We start from the raw sequence: 16,167 nt of genomic DNA on the forward strand, positions 1-16,167 counted from the left end.
ATGTTTCAATAAGATCCCCTCTCATCCTAAACTCCAGTGTATACAAGCCCAGTCGCTCCATTCTTTCAACATATGACAGTCCTGCCGTCCCGGGAATTAACCTCGTGAACCTATGCTGCACTACTTCAATAGTAAGAATGTCCTTCCTCAAATTTGGACACAATACTCCAGGAGTGGTTTCACCAGGGCCCTGTACAACCACAGAAGGACCTCTTTGCTCCCATACTCAACTCCTCTTGTTATGAAGGCCAACATGCAATTAGCTTTCTTCACTGCCTGCTGTACCTACATGCTTACTTTCAGTGACTGATGTACATGGACACCCAGATCTTGTTGTATTTCCCCTTTTCCTAACTTGACACCATTCAGATAATAATCTGCGTTCCTGTTCTTGCCACCAAAGTGGATAACCTCACACTTATCCACATTAAACTGCATCTGCCATGCATCTGCCCACTCACCCAACCTGTCCAAGTCACCCAGCATCCTCATAGCATCCTCCTAACAGTTCACTACCACCCAGCTTTGCATCAAATGCAAATTTGCTAATGTTACTTTTAATCCCTTCATCTAAATCATTAATGTATATTGTAATTAGCTGTGGTCTCAGCACCGAGCCTTGCGGTACCCCACTAGTCACTGCCTGCCATTCTGAAAGCGACCCATTAATACCTACACTTTGTTTCCTGTCTGCCAACCAATTTTCTATCCATCAGTTCCCTACTCCCAATACCATGTGCTCTAATTTTGCTCACTAATCTCCTATGTGGAACCTGATCAAAGGCTTTCTGAAAGTCCAGGTACACTACATCCACTGGCTCTCCCTTGTCCATTTTCATAGTTACATCCTCAAAACATTCCAGAAAATTAGTCAAGCAGGATTTTTTTCCCCTTCCATGCTGACTCGGAACAATCCTGTTATTGCTTTCCAAATGTGCTGCTATTTCATCTTTTATAATTGACTCCAGCATCTTCCCCACCACTGATGTCAGGCTAACTGGTCGATAATTCCGTTTTCTCTCTCCCTCCTTTCTTAAACATTAGTAACATTAACTAACATTAGTTACCCTCCAATCCACAGGAACTGATCCTGAATCTATCGAACATTGGAAAATGTTCACCAATGCGTCCACAATTTCTAGAGCCACCTCCTTAAGTACCCTGGGATGCAGACCATCAGGCCCTGGGGATTTATCAGCCTTCAGTCCCATCAGTCTACCAACACCATTTCCTGCCTAATGTGAATTTCCTTCAGTTCCTCCGTCACCCTAGGACCTCTGTCCCCTAATACATCTGGGAGATTGTTGTGTCTTCCTTAGTGAATACAGAACCAAATTGTCTGTTCAACTCGTCTGCCATTTCCTTGTTCCCCATAATAAATTCACCTGTTTCTGTCTTCAAGGGACCCACATTTGTCTTAACTAATTTTTTCCTCTTCACATTCCTAAAGAAGCTTTTACTATCCTCCTTTATATTATTGGCTAGCTTAACTTCGTACCTCATCTCTTCTCCCCATATTGCCTTTTTAGTTGTCTTCTGTTGCTCTTTAAAAGTTTCCCAATCCTCTGGCTCCCCGCTCATCTTTGCTATGTTATACTTCTTCTCTTTTATTTTTATACTGTCCTTGACTTCCCTTGTCAGCCACGGTCGCCTCTTAGGATCTTTCTTCCTCGTTGGAATGAACTGATCCTGTACCTTCTATATTATTCCCAGAAATACCTGCCATTGTTGTTCCACTGTCATCTCTGCTAGGGTCTCTTTCCAGTCATCTCTGGCCAGCTCCTCTCTCATGCCTCCATAGTCCCCTTTGCTCAACTGTAATACTGACACTTCCGATTTTCCCTTCTTCTTCGCAAATTGTAGATTAAAACATCATTTTATGGTCACTACCTCCTAATGGCTCCTTTACTTTGAGTTCCCTTATCAAATCTGGTTCACTACACAACATTAAATCCAGAATTGCCTTCTCCCTGGTGGGCTCCAGTACAAGCTGTTTTAAGAATCCATCACAGAGGCATTCCACAAACTCCCTTTTTTGGGGTCCAGTACCAACCTGATTTTCCCAGTCTACCTGCATGTTGAAATCTCCCATTACCTTTGCTACATGCCAATTTTAACTCTTGATTCACCTTGCACCCTATATTCAGGCTGGGGGCCTGTAGAAAACTTCCATTAAGGTCTTTTTACCCTTACAATTCCTCAGTTCTATCCATACTGACTTTACATCTCCTGATTCGATGTCACCCCTCGCAAGGGACTGAATCTCATTCCTTACCAACAGAGTTACCCCACCCCCTCTGCCCACCTGTCTGTCTTTTCGATAGGACCTTGGCCAGTGATGGGGTACAGTGTACAGTTCTGCTGCGCCGTATTTTAGAAAGGATTTGCTTGAGTGAAGAAGTACAAAGGAGATATACCAGAATGTTGTTTGGAATGGAGTGTTATGTTTGAAATTTTGGCTAGATTTTGGCTAGATCCTAGTTTAGGATCTCCTTCCTTGGGAAGCTAATTGAGGTATGTAAAATTGGGGCAAGAGGTAAATAATAAACTTTTACCAATAGCATATGTATATGAGGCACATCAAGAAGCTATTTTCCTGTGTTCGGTTGCATAAAACCAAAGGGCAATAGACAATAGACAATAGACAATAGACAATAGACAATAGGTGCAGGAGTAGGCCATTCAGCCCTTCGAGCCAGCACCGCCATTCAATGCGATCATGGCTGATCATTCTCAATCAGTACCCCGTTCCTGCCTTCTCCCCATACCCCCTCACTCCGCTATCCTTAAGTTCAAGTTAAAGGGAGAGGATCTGAGGGACATTTTTTTCACCCGAAGATGGAAGGATCTGGAACACACTATCCCAGGCTTGATCGAGGCAGAAATTCGCAATGTTTTAGGAATAAGCAAATGAGCACATGAGGAGCCTTGAAGGCTACAGCCAAGGTCGGGAAAATGTAATTAATAAAAAATAGATCCTCAAAAGTCATCATGAACATGGAAGATCGAGGATATGTTTCTGTGCCGTGTGATTCTACGGCTGTCACGAAAATGGTGCTGATGTAGAATGTCAGATTGGTGTTGAATGTTGGGCGTCAGAGGCTGAAGTACAGAATGGCCTTGTCCCGTCTCCATGTCGAATGCATGGCACATATTTTTGAAGCTGCACACATGCAGGAAAGGGGATTGTACTCCAAACTCCCGCCTTGTGAATGGCGCCAAAGCTTTCAACAGTCAGCAGGCAATCACTGGCCCCGGTATATCTAGCATCTGAATCTGTGTAGAAAGGAACTGCAGAAGCTGGTTTAAACCAAAGGTAGACACAAATTGCTGGAGTAACTCAGCGGGACAGGCAGCATCTCTGGAGAGACTAGGAGGGTCGCGACCATGAAGAAGGGTCTTGACCTGAAACATCACCTATTTCTTCTCTCCAGAGATGCTGCCTGTCCCACAGCGTTACTCCAACATTTTGTGTCTATCTCCAGCATCTGAATCGTTCTTTTAACTGCAAATATTAATGTGACTAAAACAAGTGGGTGGTGAATTGTGAGTCTCATGTTGTTGGCAGGGGGAATTCAGCAGTACTATGCAGCTGAACCTCATGCGATGTGCTTTGACTCTCTCTCTTACCTACCACTCCAAGAGCACTAATGTGACTTGACACTTACCAGACCCGGCCTGAATGTTGCTCAAATCTTGGAGCATGGTAACACTCCTTTATCGAAGGAATGGAGCAATGCCAGTGATGTTCCTACAAACATCTCCACATGTGAACTTATAACGAAGCAACTAAAGATGGATGGACATACGAGCCCTCCAGGAAGATGGATGGACATACGAGCCCTCCAGGAAGATGGATGGACATACGAGCCCTCCAGGAAGATGGATGGACATACGAGCCCTCCAGGAAGATGGATGGACATACGAGCCCTCCAGGAAGATGGATGGACATACGAGCCCTCCAGGAAGATGGATGGACATACGTGTCCCTCCAAGCATTATCTCACACCAGTGTCCAGGGTTGATCTCCATCTATCTTTATGCAAGATGAGACTTTAATCAATGGAGTTTAATCCTTAATTTCCATATACTTTAATTTTACTAAGGCTCCTTGTTGCCACACCCAGTCAAATCTCCCTTGATATCAAACAAAACTGCTCTCACCTCCCCTCGGGAATTTGATTTTGATTGATTGAAAACTACAGCATGGAAACAGGCTCTTCATCCCACCGAGTCCACACTGACTACCGATCAGGGTCTGAAGAAGGGTCTCGACCTGAAACGTCACCCATTCCTTCTCTCCAGAGATGCTGCCTGTCCTGCTGAGTTTCTCCAGCTTTTTGTGTCTATCTTCGATTTAAACCACCTTCTGCAGTTCCTTCTTACACACACTAGTTCTATGTTATCCCACTTTTGCATCCACTCCCTACACACTGGGGATAATTACAGCGGCCAATTAACCTACTAGCCCACGTCTTTGGGATGTGGGAGGAAACCGGAGCACTCGGAGGAAACCCACGCAGTCACAGGGAAAATGTGTAATCTTCACACAGACAGCACCCGAGGTCAGGATCGTACCCATGTCTCTAGCGCTGTGATACAGCGGCTCTACCTGCTGCACCACTGCACTATCTTTCACCCATGTTAAATCCAAAGTTATGTAGCTGTGTGGTGCAAGCAAAACTCAAAGGTTAGCAGATATCGGCGGCACGGTGGCACAGTGGTAGAGCTACTATTTTACAGCTCCAGAGACCTGGGTTCAATCCTGACTACAGGTGCAGTCTGTACGGAGTTTGTACATTCTCCCTGTGAACGTGTGGGTTTTCTCCAGGTGCTCCGGTTTTCTACCACACCCCAAAGACATACAGGCTAGTGGGTTAATTGGCCTCTGTAAATTGTCCCTAGTGTTGGTGTATGGGGTGATAGCAGGTCAGTGGGCAGAAGGGCCAGTGGAGACTCAGTGGGCAGAAGTTTCCACATTGTTTCTTTAGTCTAAAGATCAATGAGCAAGTATTGTTTAATGGTGCTGTCAGTAGTGCTTTCCGACAATTGAGAAAATTAGCCAATTGACAGCAATTAGCCAAGTTTCATTTATACCACTCTCTGTACATGATGTGCTCAGGCACATTTCTGCACTGAGGAATAGATATGGAATTGGATTGGAATTGGATTAGAAACATAGAAAATAGGTGCAGGAGGAGGCCATTTGGCCCTTTGAGCCAGCACCGCCATTCATTGTGATCATGGCTGATCATCCACAATCAGTAACCTGTGCCAACATTGGGAACATTTTTCCTGCATCTAGTTTGTCCACTCCTTTTATAATTTTATACGTCTCTATAAGATTCCCTCTCATCCTTCTAAACTCCAGTGAATACAAGCCCAGTCTTTCCAATCTTTCCTCATGTGACAGTCCCGCCATCCCAGGGATTAACCTCATGAACTTACGCTGCACTGCCTCAATAGCAAGGACGTCCTTTCCCAAATTAGGAGACCAAAACTGCACATAATACTCCAGATGTGGTCTCACCAGGGCCCTATACATCTGCAGAAGGACCACTTTGCTCCTATACTCAAATCCTCTCATTATGAAGGCCAACATGCCATTAGCTTTCTTCACTTCCTGCTGTACCTGCAAGCTTACTTTCAGTGACTGGTGTACAAGGACACCCATGTCTCGTTGCACTTCCCCTTTACCTGATCTGACACCATTGAGATAATAATCTGCCTCCTTGTTTTTGCCGCCAAAGTGGATAACCTCACATTTATCTACATTATACTGCATCTGCCATGCCCACTCACTCAACCTGTCCAAGGCACCCTGCAACCTCCTAACATCCTCCTAACATCCTCTTCGCAGTTCACAAAGCCACCCAGCTTTGTGTATTTGCAAACTTGCTAGTGATACTTCTAATTCCATCATCCAAATCATTAATATATATTGTAAATAGTTGCGGCCCCAGCACCAAGCCTTGCGGCATTCACTGCCTACCATGCTGAAAAGAACCCGTTCATTTCCTACTCTTTGCTTCCTGTTTGCCAACCAATTCTCTGTCCATGTCAATACCCTACCCCCAATACTATGTGCTCTAATTTTGCTCACCAACCTCCTGTGTGGAACCTTATCAAAGGCTTTATGAAAGTCAAGATACACTACATCCACTGGCTCTCTTTCATCCATTTTACTTGTCACATCCTCAAAAAATTCCAGAAGATTAATTAAGCAGGATTTCCCCCTCATAAATCCATGCTGATTTGGACCAATCCTTTTACTGCTATCCAAATGTGCCGTTACTACCTCTTTAATAATTGATTCCAGCATCTTCCCACCACCGTCAGGCTAACGTCTATAATTCCCCGTTTTCTCTCTCGCTCCTTTCTCGAAAAGTGGGATAACATTAGCTACCCTCCAATCCACAGGAACTGATCCTGAATCTATTGAACATTGGAAAATAATCACCAATGCGTGCACGATTTCTAGAGCCACCTCCTTGAGTACCCTGGGATGCAGACCATCAGGCCCTGGCGATTTATCGGCCTTCAGTCCCATCAGTCTACCCAATACTATTTCTCGCCTAATGAAAATTTCTTTCAGTTCCTCTGTCTTCCTAGATCCTCTCTCCTCTAGTACCTGTGAGATTGTTGGTGTCTTCCTTAGTGAAGACAGATCCGAAGTATCTTTTCAACTCTTCTGCCATTTCCTTGTTATCCATAATAATTTCACCCATTTCTGCCTTCAACGGACCCACATTTGTCTTTACTAATCTTATTCTCTTAACAAACCTAAAGAAGATTTTACTGTCCTTCTTTATATTCTTGGCCAGCTTTGTACTTCATCTTTTCAGCCCGTATTGCCCGTTTTGTTACCTTCTGTTGTCCTTTCAAAGGTTCCTAATCCTCTGGCTTCCCGCTACTCTATGCTACGTTGTACATCTTTTCTGTTAGTTTTATTCCATCCCTAACTTCCCTTGTCAGCCACGGTTGCCTCCTACTCCCCTTAGAATCTTTCTTCCTCTTTGGAATGATTGGAACAGCGATGCTAATTGTGGAACGACTAGATGGGCTGTTAGTTCCAGAGAGCAATGATCAGCAACTCAGAGAAATACTGGCAGGTCAGTATCATCCAGTATCCTTGCCTTTGTTTGATTACCAACTTGGTTTAAGATAGGTTAATTTCAAGTAATTCTTCAGGAAAACAGTAAGACAGATCAGCCACTCAGCATTTCAGGCCAAAGATAGTTGCTGTCACACAGACAGAACCCGAGGTCAGGATCATTCCCAGGTCTCTAGCGCTGTGATGTTGTGGCTCTATACTATCTTTTATCCATGTTAAATCCAAAGCTGTGTAGCCGAGTGGTGCAAGCAAAACCCAAAGTTGGCAGATTTGGGCGGCAGTTACTGCTTTACAGTGCCAGACACCTGGGTTCGATCCTGACTACGGATGCAGTCTGTACGGAGTTTGTACGTTCTCCCTGTGACAGTGTGGGTTTTCCCCAGGTCTCCCAAACTCGAAAGATGTACAGGTTTGTAGGTTAATTGGTCTCTGTAAATTGTAAGTTGTCCCTAGTGTGTAGGGTAGTGTACGGGGTAGGAAAGAACTGCAGATGATGGTCTAAATCGGAGCCACACAAAATGCTGGAATGACTCAGCGGGACAAGCAGCATCTCCTTCTCTCCAGAGATGCTGCTTTGTCCCGCTGAGTTACTCCAGCATTTTGTGTCTGCCATAGTGTACGGGGTGGTCGCTGGTCAGCGCGGACTTGGCGGTAAAGTTCGAGTTCTGCCTCTGCACGGCCTGTTCACCTGGTGCACTTGGCCAGTGTAATGCGGCTGAATGTCCAGAAAGGCCATCACTGAGGTGCTCGTTCTGGAAACAACCTCTTTCCATGAGGTGCTTAACCCTCTACTATCTACACATGACCAGGTGTGGCTGGACTGCAGGGCTCTGATCTCATCTGTTGCTTGGGGGGACACGGTGGAATATTCCATGCACTCTTTGCTGTTTTGTGCACACAACTGTCTACCATCTATGTATGACTAGGTGTGGCTGGACACCTCCATGAGGCTGCCATCCCATGTGCAGTGCCTGTCCTGGTTTGGCACAATAAACCACTCTGGCTCAGCCCTGTGACGTGATGCCTCAGTAATATCTTGTGCTGATTGCTATACTCATTCTAAATCTCTCAATCAGCTCAATGCTCTGCCACAGAATATGAGAGCATCTCATATTTCACTTGGGCAGCTTACAACCCAGTGGTATAAATTTTGATTTCTCTAACTTCAAGTAACCCCTGCATTTCCTCTTTCTCCATCACACCCCCACCCAAGTCGCACCAGCTTTTCGTTCTCACCTAATCAATGGCCTGTTTCCTTTATCATCATTACAATTTTGCATATCTTTCATATCCCGAGATGCTGCCTGACCTGCTGAGTTACTCCAGCATTTTGTGAATAAATCTTTCATTCATTTGTTCTATATCTCTCTACACCGTCTATATCTCTTGTTCCCCTTTTCCCCGGTTCTTAGTCTGAAGAAGGGTCTCGACCCGAAACATCACCCATTCGTTCTCTCCAAAGATGCTGCCTGTCCTGCTGAGTTACTCCAGCAGTTTGTGTCCATGACAGAGATCGACCTCATTTTGAGGATGGGGCTTTGCAGGCACAAGGGCGATGCAGTAATCGGTCCTGCCAGCAGTCACAAATACATGCATCTTCAACTTCCAAGTACGGGGGGGCCACGTAGGGTTATCCCTCATGTTGGTTGCCTCACCGCTGGCCATTTCTGGCTGCCACCACTGGCTGGGATTCCTTTATTAAGGAACCAGCCGCCAACTCTATGGGGATGATACCGAGCCACGGGAGATCAGGTCCTGAGTTACAGGCCAGGTCTAAAATTAAAAAACGATGAATGTGTGCACGCCTTTTAAAACCCTTCTTCTTGTCATTATAAATATTAACGCACCAACTTTTCCAACCATGTATTTGCCATTTGGCATTTTGTGCAATGGTTAACCTTAAATCAGTTAGCAATATAGTATCCATTTCCAACACCGATTGCCATGCAAAGCTACATTTCCAATCCCAACCCACTTTCTCTTTGAAGAAAAAGTAGCAGCTACCAAATACTTTGCGCGGCTCCAGTACTGGTGTGCACTGGGGTTATCACTGGGGATGGGAATCTGAATACACTTTGTGATCCATGCTTTTATTGCGAGTATTAAAGTCTTATCTATCCTCTGCTGAAATCTGGGTCTCAACAGGTAAAAAGCTGCTTTTAGCATGGCAACACACCTTTCAGCCCAACTTATCCATGCCAACCAAGATGCCCCATCTACGCTAGTCCCACCTCTAATCCCTTCCCTCTAATCTTAATATCCTTCTAATCCTTTCCTAACCATGTATCAATCGAAGTGTCTTTCAAATGTTGTTACTGTACCTGCTTCAACCACTTCCTCTGGCAATTCATTCCATATACTCACCACCCTTTATGTGCTCTAATCTTCTGCTTTAATCTAGGATGTGAGGATGCTAAAGGATCTATGTCGGAAGGAACTGCAGATGCTGGTTTAAACTGAAGATGGACACAAAATGTTGGAGTAACTCAGCGGGACAGGCAGCATCTCTGGAGAGAAGGAATGGGTGATGTTTCTGGTCGAGACCCTTCTTCAGACCGTCACCCATTCCTTCTCGCCAGAGATGCTGCCTGTCCTGCTAAAGGATCTATAATCCTCTTTGCATCTAGGATGTTATAACAGTCTGATCTAGTCAGCTTTCAAACCACTCAAGAAAAATTATCAAGTAACATATCATAAAACAATTTTTTTCATGGTTTGCCTTTAACTTTTGGGATAGTATTTACCATACAGCCACAGGGGCCAGTTGCGTTTTTCAATGATACACACTTTGGACCACCTTACAACAAAGGAAATGAATACTGTGGACATCAAAATGGAATGGAAAAGGAATGCAGAAAATGTGCGTGGGGGATAGTGGGGCAGTAAGCTCCTCATTCCAACCCATTGCCCACATATACAAGTTTTTCCAGAGATCATTAGTTGGCCGTGTTTCCATCCAACCTACACGGTGGATATACTTCTAATCAAAACATCCTGAAGTAAACACAAGTCGAGCATATGTTGTTTCATATAAAAACTATCCAAAATCCAAGAGAAATTCCAAGAAGCTGCAAAAGATTCTGTTCATTTTCTGCTGAATGTACTTTTCCAAATATCAGGAGCATCAAATGCTACATGAACAAGTCTCAATCCAGCAGCAGCAACTTGAAACAGGAGCACATCAGTTATACCCACCTTAGTGGAAGTAGAAAGCAGTATCGTACAAAAACACCCAGTCCCCAGAGAATAGTCAGACGAAGGCTGATGTATTGAAAGTTATTATTTGTTCTTGTCATCAAATTCCAAGACTCTAATTCCTCTGCGGAAAATCGCTTTGTTACTTCATCATCCACAATGGTCTCGACACCCTTCCTGCAGAAGTAGAAGATATCAGACATTTCAAACTCTCGACTGTCCAGGGCTCTGTTGCTCCCGCTCCGTCTCATCTCCTTTATTTCCTCCTCCAGAGATGTGGGCTCCTTCTCTATAATACCTGTAACAGAAAACAGAACATTGCCATTGAGAAGGATGACTAACCTCTGCCCGACATATACCCGCATGGCCATTTGCAGCTCTCCACCTGGTGAGCAAATAACATCTGCTCTTTTTCACAAAAAGACAAAGTGCTGAAGTAACCCAGCGGGTCAGGCAGTATCAGTGGAGAACATGGATTGGTGACATTTTGGGGTCAGGACCCTTATTCAGACAGAATAAGGATTTCTGGTATCCTTATTCCACGCATTTCTAATTCTGAAGCAGGGTCTCGACCCGAAACATCACCTATCCATGTTCTCCAGGGAAGCTGCCTGAACCGCTGAGTTACTCCAGCACTGTGTCCTTCTGTGTGTTAACCAGCATCCGAGGTTCCGTGATTCCGCGCTTTTTCACTTTGTTCTTTTGAATGTTTTAACTTAAATTGAGGCGTGCACCTGCCGGTCGGTGAGGAGGAACATGGCATGTGAATGTGGACTACATCAAATTCAAGACTAACCATGACATCAATGCTTTTGAGATGTGCACATCAGTGGCAAGGCCAACATTTATAACCCATCTCTACATACTCCTGCATCAAGCGGCTCTCTAGGACATTTCAAAGTACATTTCAGAACAGACCACATTGCTGGAGTGTGTAGGAAGGAACTGCAGATCCTGGTGTAAATCGCAGATAGACACAAAAAGCTGGAGTAACTCAGCGGGACAGGCAGCATCTCTGGAGAGAAGGAATGGGTGATGTTTCGGGTTGAGACCTTTCTTCAGACTGGTTCGGGATAAGGGAAATGAGAGATATAGACGATGATGTAGAGAGAAAAAGAACAATGAATAAAAGATATGCAAAAAAGAAGGGTTTCGACCCGAAGCGTCACCCATTCCTTCTCTCCAGAGATGCTGCCTGACCCGCTGAGTTACCCCAGCACTTTGTGTCATTTTTACATAGTATTTAACTCAGATAAGTGCTGAGTGATACCTTTGGGAAGATAAGCGAGGGCAGTACACAGAAAATGGCAGGGCCCTGGGGAATGTTGCAGAACAGAGACACCTAAGAGGAACAAGTACATATTCCCTGAAAATGGCGACACAGATACACAAGGTGTATAAGAAAATAACTGCAAATGCTGGTACAAATCGAAGGTATTTATTCACAAAATGCTGGAGTAACTCAGCAGGTCAGGCAGCATCTCAGGAGAGAAGGAATGGGTGACGTTTTGGGTCGAGACCCTTCTTCAGACTGATGTCAGGGGGGCGGGACAAAGGAAGGATATAGGTGGAGACAGGAAGATAGAGGGAGGAGAAGGGGAAGAGAGGGACAGAGGAACTATCTAAAGTTGGAGAAGTCGATGTTCATACCACTGGGCTGCAAACTGCCCAGGCGAAATATGAGGTGCTGTTCCTCCAATTTCCGGTGGGCCTCACTATGGCACTGGAAGAGGCCCATGACAGAAAGGTCAGACTGGGAATGGGAGGGGGAGTTGAAGTGCTCGGCCACCAGGAGATCAGTTTGGTCAATGCGGACCGAGCGCAGGTGTTGAGCGAAGCGATCGCCGAGCCTGCGCTTGGTTTCGCCGATGTAAATAAGTTGACATCTAGCGCAGCAGATGCAATAGATGAGGTTGGAGGAGGTGCAGGTGAACCTTTGTCTCACCTGGAAAGACTGTTTGGGTCCTTGGATGGAGTTGAGGGGGGAGGTCAAGGGACAGGTGTTGCATCTCGTGCGGTTGCAGGGGAAAGTGTCCGGGGTTGGGGTGGTTTGGGTAGGAAGGGACGAGTGGACCAGGGAGTTACGGAGGGAGTGAGTATACAAGGTAGTGAGGAAGGCATTGTACTTCATTAGTAAGGACATTGAGTAAAGAGGTTGGAATGTCATGTTACAACTTTACAAGTCGTTGGTGAAACCACAATTGGAATCTTTGTCCAGCCATGTGCCAATCAAACATCCCTCTTACCTAGCAACAAGGACAGGATCCCCCTCGTTCTCACCTTCCACCCCACCAGCCAGCGGATCCAACATATCATCCACCAATATTTCCGTCACCTACAACAGGACCCCACCACTGGCCATATCTTCCCATCCCCTCCCCTCTCTGCATTCCGCAGAGACCGTTCCCTCCGCAACTCCCTGGTCCACTCGTCCCTTCCTACCCAAACCACCCCAACCCCGGGCACTTTCCCTTGCAACCGCACAAGATGCAACACCTGTCCCTTTACCTCCCCCCTCAACTCCATCAAAGGACCCAAACAGTCTTTCCAGGTGAGACAGAGGTTCACCTGCACCTCCTCCAACCTCATCTATTGCATCTGCTGCTCTAGATGTCAGCTTATTTATATCGGCGAAACCAAGCGCAGGCTCGGCGATCGCTTCGCTCAACACCTGCGCTCGGTCCGCATTAACGCAACTGATCTCCCGGTGGCCCAGCACTTCAACTCCCCCTCCCATTCCCAGTCTGACCTCTCTGTCATGGGCTTCCTCCAGTGCCATAGTGAGGCCCGCCGGAAATTGGAGGAGCAGCACCTCATATTTCGCCTGGGCAGTTTGCGGCCCGGTGGTATGAACGTCGACTTCTCCAACTTCAGATAGCTCCTCTGTCCCTCCCTTCCCCTCCTCCTTCCCAGATCTCCCTCTATCTTCCTGTCTCCACCTATATCCTTCCTTTGTCCCACCCCCGACATCAGTCTGAAGAAGGGTCTCGACCCGAAACGTCACCCATTCCTTCTCTCCTGAGATGCTGCCTGACCTGCTGAGTTACTCCAGCATTTTGTGAATAAATCCCTCTTACCTATATCCACCTATCACTTGCCAGGCTTTGTCCCAGTCCCACCTCTTGTACAGCTTTCTCTCCCCCAGAACAATCAGTCTGAAGAGGGCTCCCAACCTGAAATGTCGCCTGTCCATGTCCTTCAGAGATGCTGCCTGACCCGCTGAGTTACTCCAGCAGTTGGTCTTCTAGGCAAGATTCCAGCATCTATAGTTCCTTGTGTCTACAATTCTGTATCTAGTTAACTCGCTCTCCCTGGATCCCTTGCAATCTAAAGGGCCTGTCCCACTTTAGGCGATTTTAAGGTGACTGCCGGTGACTAGGCTGTCGCCGACAGTTCGCCGGGTGTCGCGGGCATGATCGTGAGGAGTCTTCCAAGAATCGTAGTGGATCTCAGCGCGTCGCTGAGAGATCATCCTGAGTGTAATTTCTCGGTAACAGCTGGCTTGTCGCCAGGTATCGTTGCTTATTGTCGCATGCTGTCCCCAGGTTTGCTAGGTTCTCTTAGATGCATTTAGAAGCACATTATATTAAAATAAGTAAAGTCATTTCAAAATACCATAAAATGCTTGTTTAACCAATTTATTTACCGTCAGGACATTTGACAGGTAGATTGGAGGCGACAGTTTGACGGTCAGGTAAGCATGGGAATTTCGCGATGTTTATGGCCATCAGCCATTACATTTAAAGTGGGCTCCAAACCCAGATATGCAACCCAGAAACCAGATATGTATCTCCCGTACATTTTCAAAGAATGCCCACACACTTTTCACAAAAATCCACTTAACCACTTAAAAAATTAAATTTCTTAATATTGCCATTAGCAAACTGGAAGTAAATCGAGTTTATGCCTTGTTACAGTGATGCTTGGTTTTTAAGTAACCCATACAAGATGTTCAAAACTCTCAAGTACTTACCGACTTGTCAGTGATTTCAGCCAAAATTAGGACGCCGGAGAAAACCCACACGATCACAGGGAGAACGTAAACTCTGAGCAGACAGCACCGTAGTCAGGATTGATCCCGGATCTCTGGTGCTATGAGGTAGCTGCACTACCACTGCGCCTCAGTACAAACCTGTTTTAACAAAGCTCCTTGATGCCACACCTGGTCTAACATTGGCTTGATGTCAAGGGCAAACACACTCATCTCACTCCTAGAATATCTTTCTTCGGCTCGTGTTTGAAGTAGAGGTCTGGGGCGATATTGTCCTGACAGAACCCCAATCTTGTGTCGGAATGCTGGTTTACACCAAAGAGACACAAAAGCTGGAGTAACTCAGCTTGTCAGGCAGCATGTCCGGAAAAAAGGAATAGGTGACGTTTCAGATCGAGACCCATCTTCTGAAGGAATTTTTTGTGCCCATCTACGAGATAGTCGAGCTTGATAGAACTGTTGATTAACATTTTCCATCATTTTGTTCAAGATTTTGATAGGCTGCACAGTAAATCGAGTATCACTTTACCTTAACTGGTACACGTGACAATAAAATACCCTTTGAACCTTTGATTAGTTGGATTGAATTTGCTCTGTATTTTGTGAATAACTAAGCATTTTTACACATTTTCTGGTAGATACTAGTGTTGGAATAGTACTGGAACAGCTTGCCTGATGGAGCAGAGGTCAGCCACACACCAGATGAGATGTGATATAGTCCCAGTCTTTGAGGTATCCAGTGCTCTCACCCATTCCTTGACATCGCGTGCAGTGTTGCACTCTTTGGAGAATGGTGAGACTCTCAGGAGGAAGACAAGATGGAGCATCTTCAGCCAATTCAATTCAATGCTGACACAACAAAGGCTCGAGGAGCATTCCCACTGTAATCAGACCAGCACTCCGCAACTGTGCCTCTATTCAAGTTATGCCAGTCATGTGGCTTGGACAATGTGGGAAATTGACCTGTTTGACAAAAGAACTGACAAATCCAACCTGACTAATTGCCATCCAATCAGCCTACTATAAATCAGCAGAGCAATGGAAGGAGTCACCGACAGTGTTTTTAACTGGCTCTGATTCTCCAAGTACCTGCTTACTGATGGGGCTCCCAAAGACCAAATGACACCACACCTCAACTCCTTGCATGGACCAAAATGTTGAATTCCAGTGGTGGGGTGACACCAATGTGACATCTATGCCACAAAAGTGCCAGGCAATGATGTTATCACTGTGACATCTATGCCACAAAAGTGCCAGGCAATGATTTTCTCCAGCGAGAGAAAATCCATCCACTTATCCATCCATCCATCCACTGCAGTCCTGGGATGGCAGGACTTTCATATGAAGAACGACTGGATAGACTCGGCTTGTACTCGCTGGAATTTAGAAGATTGAGGGGAGATCTTATAGAAACTTACAAAATCCTTAAGGGGTTGGACAGGCTAGATGCAGGAAGAATGTTCCCGATGTTGGGGAAGTCCAGAACAAGGGGTCACAGTTTAAGGATAAGGGGGGGGTCTTTTAGAACCAAGATGAGAAAGTTTTTTTTCACACAGAGAGTGGTGAATCTGTGGAATTCTCTGCCACAAAGGGTAGTTGAGGCCAGTTCATTGGCTATATTTAAGAGGGAGTTAGATGTGGCCCTTGTGGCTAAAGGGATCAGGGGGTATGGAGAGAAGGCAGGTACAGGATACTGAGTTGGATGATCAGCCATGATCATATTGCATGGCGGTGCAGGCTCGAAGGGCCGAATGGCCTACTCCTGCACCTATTTTCTATGTTTCTATGTTATCCTTGATATTAAATGGCATTAGCATCAACATCCCAGATGTTAGCACTCAACTGGACCAGCCGCATAAAAAGCACA

The 16,167-nt window shown here is 45.6% G+C and overlaps 1 protein-coding gene across 1 annotated transcript in view; it reads right to left on the reverse strand.

Annotated features, from left to right (window-relative positions):
* Positions 1 to 16,167, reverse strand: part of gpat4 (glycerol-3-phosphate acyltransferase 4) — a 111,239-nt gene that overhangs the window by 50,790 nt on the left and 44,282 nt on the right. The window contains exon 3 of the mRNA XM_078429008.1: positions 10,310 to 10,607. Coding sequence (XP_078285134.1) covers positions 10,310 to 10,607 — 298 coding nt within the window. The remainder of the gene's footprint in view (positions 1 to 10,309; positions 10,608 to 16,167) is intronic.

The sequence above is a fragment of the Rhinoraja longicauda genome, chromosome 36, assembly GCF_053455715.1.
Source record: "Rhinoraja longicauda isolate Sanriku21f chromosome 36, sRhiLon1.1, whole genome shotgun sequence".
Lineage (NCBI taxonomy): Eukaryota > Metazoa > Chordata > Chondrichthyes > Rajiformes > Arhynchobatidae > Rhinoraja > Rhinoraja longicauda.